Source organism: Agrilus planipennis, unplaced genomic scaffold, assembly GCF_000699045.2.
Source record: "Agrilus planipennis isolate EAB-ADULT unplaced genomic scaffold, Apla_2.0 scaffold139, whole genome shotgun sequence".
NCBI classification, from domain to species: domain Eukaryota; kingdom Metazoa; phylum Arthropoda; class Insecta; order Coleoptera; family Buprestidae; genus Agrilus; species Agrilus planipennis.
Genome location: NW_020438984.1, coordinates 730,388 through 740,811, shown reverse-complemented (window position 1 = coordinate 740,811; position 10,424 = coordinate 730,388). Strand labels below are relative to the sequence as shown.

Below are 10,424 nucleotides of genomic sequence, written 5' to 3'. Positions count from 1 at the left end.
TCTATATATATAAAAATGAATTGCTGTTCGTTAGTCACGCTAAAACTCGATAACGGCTGGACCGATTTGGCTAATTTTGGTCTTGAATTATTTGTGGAAGTCCAGGGAAGGTTTAAAAGGTGAATAAATATGAATGTTGTTAACTATCTTTCAGATTATTTTTATGTAGATTGATAAATCTTAAGTTCTGTCAAATTAAATTTCTGAACGCAACCATAATATTTGACATTTGTCAACTAAGTTTATTTTATACAAAAATTTAGGTCTTTTATATATCGATTGGGGCAGTACGAAGTCTGCCGGGACAGCTAGTTATTAAATAAATACAAATAAATACATGAAATGAAGTATATGAATTTTATATTATTTATTGGAGTATCGGTTCGATAATTTATTATCGCGGCTTTTGTTCGGTGATATTTAGTCTGGAGATATTTTGTCACGGGGATATTTTGTCTAGGGATATTTTGTCACGGAGATATTTTGTCCAGGGATATCTTGTCAGGGATATTTTGTCGGGGGATCAAAACGCCTGATACGGTATACAATTCCTAGGAAATGTATATAAATCCTAAAATCGCCCGGAAATGTGTGAAATAAATTATATTAGACACATTTCCTAGGAAATCTATACGTTTCTTAAATAGCAATCTCAAATTTATTACAGATAATACTAAATAGGCAATAATACAGCAGGCTGTTTAGAGATGTACCTATATCCATTGATGACGTTATTGCGCCGGAGGCGAGCTGATATTTTGAATGTTAGAATAATGTGACGAGGATATATGTGTTTCAGCCAACACGACGACCTTGAATTTTTAGCATCTTCTAGAGGTGATAATGCTGATCATTTTCATATATATATATATATACGTTGGGCGCGAAGATCATAATGAAACATACTTTTCGAAGACATTATTCCAACATATCAGCCCGCTTCGGGCAGGAGCACTGAAGAAATTCCAGTCTGACACAAATCTACCTAATAATCATACAATAACGTCACTAATACATATACATCTCCAAACCTAACCTAACAAAACAATAACGTCACCAATGCATATACATCAGGTGATTGCACTAGAACCGCGTAAACACAGATAACTCTGATTCTCAGTTTACTAACGTGTTTTATTCATTTTATTCACAGAAGGCATTAGTTTGATCCTGCCAACATTCGTAGCTTACATGTCATGAATTATCATTTAATTTTTTAATTTTTAGTATCTTATCTAGTAATTACATTAATAGTAGGTACATATCTAGCTTCTAACAAATTATATAAATATTCATTAACTATTGGGGTTTCATTTACTAAATGTTTATTTGGTGAAGATTTAAAAAATTCCATCGAATATTCCAAAGCGTTCCATCGTCCAATTTTTAGGAAGCTTCCATCGTCTGCAAGAAACCCTAACAAGTGACATTTCGTCCGAAAGCTCTCGAATCCAACGTTATCCAAGACATCTATCAGAGTTTCTAGAAGTTTCTACCCGTCGTGACTTACCCCAACAAACCATACATTATTGGAAAGCTCCCGAAGAGAAGATTAAGAATTCGCCGTCATCGAAAAATTTCATCGAATTTTCTGCAAGTTTCCAAGGTTCATGAATAACCATATCAAACCGTACATCATTAAGAGTAAGATAAGATTTTACCAAAATCGAAGAATTTCATAGAACCTTCTAGAAGAGATCGAGATATTTTATGTCTGTTGCGACCAGGGTAGCGAAGCAAAATTAGAGGAACAAATAATGGCGATAATCGCAGAAATAACACAAAAACTGGTCAGAAGAAATGAAAACAGCTCAAGAAGAAGTGAAGCAAGAATGAAAAGCACTAGAAGATGATATGAAAATGGGAAGAAGAATTAAAAGCAGCTCAGGAAAAAATGAAATAGAATATGGAAGAGACATAATAAAAAACGAAAAAGGGACAGGAAGAAATGAAGCAAGAATTTAAAACAGTGGAAGTTGACATGAAAATGGGACAAGAAAAAACGAAAACAGAAATAAAGAACATACAAGAAGCAATAAATACGTGAATGGAGTTAAAGATAACTAACATTAGAATCGAGATGGAAAAAAATAGAAGATAGGAGATTAGCATGGCTCTACCTTTTGTTTGATTGAATGCTGTTATCGTACTCACACTCGGGATAGCTTTCTATACCTGCTTGATTGGATGCGGTCATCATACTGACGTTCGAGATAGTTACCTAACTGGCGTTAAAGATAATCAACTTCTTTTCCGCAACTCGTTACTAAGTTATAAAACTGTGTAGCTTGTCTGGCTGAATTCAAATCCTTGCCGTCCGTTTGGCGACGCTGTTGTCCAATCGAATCCAATCACCTATCTGGTTGTTGCCGGCTGCATTCGACTTATACTTTTGCTTTTTTCATTCAACAATTGGTACTTGTTCGGCTTTAATTTCAATTTTCTGTTAAAATTAGATTAATGTAGTTTCTTATGATTTCTCAACCATATACAACGCAGATTTTGGTGCTTTACTGGTCAAATTCGATGTTCCGTCAGGTGCTACGACGCTGACATATTTATCAATATTGCAATCGATGTTCCATCAGGTTCTACAACACTGATGTGTTTGTACTACTTATTCCATCAGGTTCTGCGACGCTGACGTGTTTATAAATATTGCAACCGATGTTCCATCAGATTCTACAACACTGATATGTTTTTACTAAGTATTCCATCAGGTTCTGCGACGCTGACGTGTTTACCTATGTTTACGTTTACATTTTTACTCTGTCGTGGTTTCATCGGCTTCCAAAAATGAAAGCAAGTATTCCATATCAGTTTCGATCGACAATTCCGAGGGCCAACTTCGTAGTTGTTCCTTGGCGATCATATCGCCCTTCTTGCGTGATTCCAATGATTTCATAAAGTTCTAGGTGTTCATAATTTAACTTACTCTTGTGCATGGTAGAGTCTCTATGCACTAATACATTATCGCCCACCCAAATTGGCAATTGCCTTGTTGCTTAGCAGTGACTTTCTCGAGATTTGTAGTATTAATTTCTAATGCTTTTCTAACCCTAGGCCGAATATCGTCTGCTAAATTTTGAGTTACAGATTTAATTAAAGGAGTCACAGCTTTTATTCCTAATAGAGCCTGTATGGCAATCGTCTTTATTGATTTTTGGAAAGTGGCGTTTAATACGAGTTGGATTTTCCAGAGACTGTTCGACCATTCTAACTTAACGTCTGTCTCTATACGTAAACGGTTCTTGATCGTACTCATATAAGTCTCAACTTGCCCGTTACCACGGTGTACGTCCGGTATGACAAAAACTGTCTTTTCGATGGACTCAGCGCTTATGGGTATCTGGTGAAACCCAGACGCTAGATCTAGTGATGTGAAATATTTTCCTCTTTCTAAACGATTTATTTGATCCTGAATTATAGGTAAAGGAAAACGGTCTTTGATAGTGTGGGAATTTAATTCACGGTAATCGACACAAATTCTTTTTTCCGTACTAAAAGCATTGAGCTATCATACGGTGACTCACTCTCTTTATTAATTTTATAAGTAGGCAATTCATTTATGATTTCCCTAACAACGGCTCTTTCTGATAATGATAATCGAGGCGGTGGTCTGTTGACAATATGATTATCGATGTTTAATTCTGCTGTTTTAATCGCCGGAACATTGTAGCCAGTGGTGGACTAAATCGCTAAACTGGTCCAACAGGGACTTTATCTGTTGAAGGTATTCATGAGGTGCGACACAAACAGTCGATTGTGTACCGGGAGGTGTGTTTTTCCAATGCTCGACGTATACCAGATATTTGTTTTCTCTTAATAACTATTCCTGTTACGTCAGTAATAGCGACTAATTCAGGATCTTCATACAAGTTGCAGCCTATTAATACATCAAAGTCTAAAATATTGTCTGGAACAATCAAAAATATTAATTTTGTTTTTATGCCGGTAATTTCTACAAGTTTTTAATTTGTTGATTTTTCTTTTGACATTGACTTCGAATATGACCCAATTTACTACACAAATGGCACTTAATGTTTTTGAGGGTGGTACCTAGCGATTCGGAAAACTTTTGATTCTTAAAGGAATTCATTTTAAAACTAGTCTCAATATCATCTCGCACCCTTTTTGTATAAGTGGTTAAATACGTGAGCAATTCAGAAATAGTTTTACAATGCCCTTGGCATCGCAGCATCAAAAATGTGTGACTTATTGATACTAGATTAATATGTCACTGTCAATGCTCTATATCCCTACTGAAGAGTTTTTAGCAGGCGAACCGTCTTAAAAGCGGTACATGCATTACTAGAAATAGTTGAAAATGTTAAAAATGAAATCCTTAATTGCATAGAAGACAATTGCCAAAGCAGTACATGCGAAATAGCAAGCCATCTTGACTTGTCCCATGTGACAATGCAGCGAATTTTAAAGGAACAGATGTTACATCCTTATCATTTTTCATATCTCAATTAGTAGGTATAGACCTACGTTGCCAATTCACGCCTATCATCAGCTTCGAATTGTAACTAGTGGTTTTCTTACAATTTTTTTTGTCCCTTACTTACGTTGCGTTACTCACCATGCAATTCCTTATTACATCTAGTTGGCACCCTCCGAAACTTGCTACTTATTTTAAAGGCACCCTGTATGAAAACATTAAATCTTATTCCACATAAATACATTTCAAAAACCTTAAACGAATTATGACTCCTGAGGATGACTTTTTAAGTGTCGAACGCATTTTAACTTTTTCAAACTTTTCTGTAAAGAATTTTGGATTTTACTGTTTTATATTAGAGATTTCAGTGTCATTTATAAAAACAAACAGCTACTTTTAAAGAGTAGCAATTCTTAAAAATCTATGTAACATTAGAACTCAAAACTAAAATGTTATAAATTTTTTAGACGATACTTCAATTCTATACAGAAAATTAGACATACTTTTTGTGGTTTTAGGACACACAATGGAATGACTTAGACTATATGCAAAATAGAAACGATTTTACTTTAGACCAACAAAACTTTGGGGAATTGCCCGCATTTGTAAATGAACTTCATGCTCTTGGAATGCACTACATACCTATAATCGATCCAGGAATAAGTGGAAGTGAAAAATTGGGAAGCTATCCACCATATGATATAGGTCTTAAAATGGACATTTTTGTGAAAAATTCTTCCGGAAAGCCACTTGTTGGAAAGGTGTCTTTCATTATTATTACCATAACAGTGATTAAATAAACATTTAAAATGATATTTTTAACTAAAAACAACTATGTATATAATGAGCTTGAAGAATTCAATTTAATATTTATGTTTACATTTACAGGTGTGGAACAGTGGCTCAACAGTTTGGCCCGATTTCACTCTTCCAAATACTACTGATTATTGGGTGCTGATGTTAAGAAATATGCATCAATTATTTCCTTTCGATGGCGCGTGGATAGACATGAACGAGCCATCCAATTTTGTTTCTGGTTCTATTTATGGTTGTCCTAATAATGACTTGGAGACACCACCATACGTACCGCCCATAGAAGGGGGTAAATTAAACTATAAAACAATGTGCATGTCTGCACAACACTATGCGGGAAATCACTACGATATTCATAATATTTATGGATTATCTGAAGCTATCGTTACTAATTTGTAAATAAAATGAATACGACTATAGTTATTAAAGGATTTAAATAATTTATTACAGTGCTTTAGCAGAAATAACAGGAAAGCGCCCTATGATTATTTCTCGTTCATCATTTCCCGGTTTGGGTCGTTATTCGGGGCATTGGAGTGGTGATGTTGTTTCTACATGGTACGATATGAAGTGTACAATTCCAGGTAAATAAAAGCATTATTTTTGTTTTCGGTGTGACAATTACCTTTTTCATTTCTAGAATTACTGAGCTTTAGTATGTTTGGAATTCCTTTAATGGGTGCAGATATATGTGGTTTCAATGGAAACACAACTTCCGCACTGTGCAATCGTTGGATGCAATTAGGCGCTTTCTATCCGTTTTCTAGAAACCACAATACTGATGATGCTATTGTAGAACGGATTAATTTATTTGATGTACGATTTAATTTGTTCAGTGATTTTTTAGGATCAAGATCCCGTCGCTTTAGGTCCTCAAGTAGTGGAATCTTCTATAAAATCCTTAAAAATAAGATATTCTTTCCTTCCTTATCTTTACACCTTATTTTGGATAGCACATACTGAGGGAAGCACTGTTGCTACGCCTATGTTTTTTGAGTATGTAAGTATATTTTATGTGAGGAAGATCTTATTGTAATTTATTTTAGATTTCCTTACGATAAAAACACCTACAGTCTTGAAGAACAATTTCTTTGGGGGCCAGCACTGTTAATTGTTCCTGTTCTCAAGGTTGTTCCTTCCCATCATAATTGTAAATTTATTCTTTGTCACTTTTTTTAACATTACAGGAAAATGAACTTTCAGTATCTCCCTATTTACCTGCTGGTGTATGGTATGATTTTTATACAAAAAAGAGTCTATTCAGTAAAGGTGAAACAGTTAACTTATCCGCGCCCTTAGACACAATTCCTATTTTAATAAGAGGAGGTTATATTTTGCCACAACAAGAACCTAAAAATACTACCACTGCTTCGCGTAAGACAAAAATACAACTTCTAGCAGCACCCAATGAGTTTGGTAAAGGAGTAGGACAATTGTACTGGGATGATGGAGACTCTCTAAGTTCGTTTAATTTTTATTTTTAGTTAGAGCTGTTAAACTGTACAATTGTTTTTAAGGTACTATAGAAGAAAACAAATATACACTTATAAATTTTCTTCTTCAACCAGGAAATTTGAAAATTGAACCACAATGGTGGAGCCAGGAGTCTCCTCCTAACTTAGGAAAAGTTACTGTATTAGGATTGATAAAACCAATTTCAGTGGTTATTGTAAATAATGTTCATAAAAATTTTAAGTATAATATCACAAACCAGGTAAGTGAATTAATAAAATAAAACAACCTACAAAATTAACTTTTATTGAGAGGACATCTTATATTGGAATAATAAAAAATATATTTCAGTATCTGGAGATTGACCAACTAGATGAAAGCTTTAAATCAACTATTATTATTTCCTGGCTCTGATTATTTAGCTTTATATATTTCACATAATGAGAATTACTACTTATTACAATAAATTTATTAAAAGATTATTTTGTTGAGTGTTTAGTACATTTAGATTTATATAGTTTGCTATATCGATACAAAAATCGCGGTACCAAATATTGATTGTTGATAGGTTGATTTGTAGCATGATTTACAGTGTTTAAGTGGCTAATATACGACATTCATAGTAATTTGGCTATTTAATTTATATTTATATATTTCCTAAACTTATTTGACATGGTACCACAGTGTGGTTATGATAATGAAATGTCATACATGAAGATGGATGACATGGCAATACCATTGCTTGATTGTTTTTGGATATTTGCAATCAACATATGTCATAAGAAAAGTAGCTAAGATGTATATGAAGAAGTCTACAGCTGTGCAGATTGAAAAACTTTCCAGAAGTATCGACTTCTGTAGACGAGTTTGAAAAAGCCCTTAACCAACTCAAAATGGCGGATGCAAAAATAAATGGACAAAAAAAATTGTGATACATATTAAAGGCGTTACCACGAAATTTTTGCATAACGGGGATCTAATAAACATCCTGCCAAAAATTGATAGATCTGTAGAAAATTTTAAAAGCAAAATAAAATTAAATCGTTGGAGGAAAGAGGTAGCGAAGCAAAAATGGAAGAACATATAAATGCTATAGTTCTTAGGCTTTCACGGCCGGCATCTTCAGTGGTGACTGAGCAGTTACGACGCAGCACCTGCACAGTCACCACTGAAGATGCCGTCAGCAAAGAACGGCGAAATATTTGGAAAAGTAAAATTCCACAGACCACCGCCAAAAACCTCGGAAGAAAACGCCGCATCGAACAAATAAATACATTAATGGCAATGGTGCCAGAAATGAATTCAGCCATGGAAACTAGACAAGAAAAGCAGCTCAAGAAGAAATGAAACAGAAAATGAAAGCTGTACAGGAAGCAATAAACATGACAATGGACGGTAATGTAAATAACATTAGAAATTAAAGGGAAAAGAAGATGGAAGAAAGCGAAATAATAATAGAAAGAAAGATCGAAGAAATGAAAGATGAAATTGGAAGGCCAAAACTCCTCTCTACTGAAAGAACTGACGATCCCAGTATTAAGCCGTTGAAAATTACACCTCCAACTATTGACTTGATCCAGTTTAGGGCAGCGGCAGAGGCTAATACCTGGGCCAAATCAGAGAAAACAACGCAAATAATTGCTGTACACGGAAATACATTCTACGAAATGAGTCTTAACGATATGACTTCCACTATCTTGTCAATCGCTTAAAAATGAGATAGGGCGATAAACATCTACAACAGGTACATCAAACGCAACCTAAAAGCCGTAATAAAAGAAGTAATGCAAGAAGTACAGTGGTTATCTGAAATTTTGGGATTGTAGAAGAGTGCACCACCTAAGCCGAGAGTGCCCCTCAAATATCCGGTTAGTCAGCCAACTCTATGGGACGCAAGTTGGTTCACCCTCACCGAATTCTTGAAGAGGTCATCATTTCAAGACTGGACGACACTAATGTTAAAAAGATTATCAATACACGGGCATCCAACACAATCGTTTGACCTGATGTGGTATCGGAATAGCGAATTCAACCGTTGACAAGAAGACTTATCTTGACTATAGCTACCGGAGAGATTTCACCAATTCATAGAGTACGTTACGTAGAAATTAGAACTGGAAATGCCATCTTGCATACAAATAGTTCGGTATTGATGACTCACATAGTAGATGATATCACCATTAGGTTGGATCTTCTTCAGGAACATGAAATCGATTTAAATCTTAGATTTTGTACTATGCACACCAATGTAGATGTAGCATATAAGGTGATCGTAGAGGAATATAGAATACTACGGAGTACTCCGAGAGAATTATTAGTGTGACGTATACTTGTAAGAAGTGGAACATCATCGATACTTGTTAGAATAGCCAATTTGAAAGACTTCGAGCAAAAGATGTGCAAAAGCACAGAGTTCAGAGGAGTATTCGAACCAATGGCTAAAATTCACTACTGTGACTGGGAAGAAGAACCTGAAAGATCACTCCCTGCAGTTTTGGCAGAACTGGTGAAACGGTTACTCAACAAGCACCATGTCAAGCAACTAGAAAAACTTCTTAGATGTTTTCAACATGCCTTCGCCCTCTCAGATCAAGATTTTGGTAGGACTTAACGTAACATATCACAACCAGCTAGAAGAGAATTTGGGCGAAGCAAGAGTAAGTCAATGAAGGGCACGCATAAACGAGAGGCGATTGAACCACCTCAATGTTCTTGGATCTCCCGTATAATAATGGTACGCAAGAAAGATGATTCCACGAGTTTTTATGTGATTACAGGAAGCTGAACGATGTAACGCAGGACGGCAGTAAGACATTACCCCAAATAAACGACACTCTAGAGCAAAATAGCACTCTACTCTCGATTTGAAAGGTAAATACTAACATGTGGAAGTATACCCACGGGATAAGGTGGATTACATTTACAACTGGGAATGGTCTATTTCAATTCAGTGTGATGTCTTTTGGATTTTGCAATGAACTGTACTACAACGACTAAACTGTAAAATCTATATCATCTACCTAGCCGACATCATCATACTAGGAAGAACCTCGACGATTATCTCCGAAAGGTGACTGAAGTCTTCAAGAAATTGCCAGCCACAAAATTGAAGTCCCAAGAAATGCATCCTCTTTAGAAGAGATATAAAATACCTAGGTCATGTCATAACACCGGAAGGAAAATTATGACGAACCTAGAAATTTTCATCCCTTACTACCGAAGATTCAGGTGTGTTGTGTGTGTATATGTTTGCGATGTGTGTGTGTGTGTGTGTGTTGTATGTTGTCTATTTGTGTGTATGTTGGAGGAGGAGGAAGGATGGATGATAGTCATGATTATGATGGCCGAGTTCGAACCGAGTACGAGTGCGAGAATACGACAATCGATCAGGACGTTAACGCGTTAAGCCACCGACTTGGCCCATTTGATCAATATCTATAAGCGGTTGATACAAGTGTACTATGTTGACCTCCGGGAGCGTCGTAGCTGCGAACGCCGCAGTCCTCGGCTTTGAATCATAACCTACATGTATAAGTATAGTTAAATAATATGCTGGTGGTACGTACAGTTCGAACCATCAGTGTTTCTTGTTACATTTTGCACATACATACACACGTACACATACACATACAGATGAGAATCACTTTTACTATTTGAATATATTTAAAAAAGAAGAAATTAGTTAAATGAAATATAATGTTCATTCCACACTGTA

General features: G+C 35.5%; 1 protein-coding gene across 7 annotated transcripts in view; it reads left to right on the top strand.

The window, feature by feature from the left end:
- Positions 1-7,335, top strand: part of LOC108737535 (lysosomal alpha-glucosidase) — a 41,344-nt gene extending 34,009 nt beyond the window's left edge. For 6 of the 7 annotated variants that reach the window (XM_025975588.1, XM_025975587.1, XM_018470419.2 and 3 more), the window contains exons 10-18: positions 4,963-5,205; positions 5,333-5,652; positions 5,708-5,841; positions 5,898-6,049; positions 6,105-6,253; positions 6,304-6,385; positions 6,445-6,718; positions 6,775-6,971; positions 7,061-7,335. In XM_025975588.1, coding sequence (XP_025831373.1) covers positions 4,963-5,205; positions 5,333-5,652; positions 5,708-5,841; positions 5,898-6,049; positions 6,105-6,253; positions 6,304-6,385; positions 6,445-6,718; positions 6,775-6,971; positions 7,061-7,123 — 1,614 coding nt within the window. In that variant the 3' untranslated portion in view covers positions 7,124-7,335. The remainder of the gene's footprint in view (positions 1-4,962; positions 5,206-5,332; positions 5,653-5,707; positions 5,842-5,897; positions 6,050-6,104; positions 6,254-6,303; positions 6,386-6,444; positions 6,719-6,774; positions 6,972-7,060) is intronic. The other variant, XM_018470420.2, reaches the window with a different exon arrangement.
- The last annotated feature ends 3,089 nt before the right edge of the window (positions 7,336-10,424 follow it).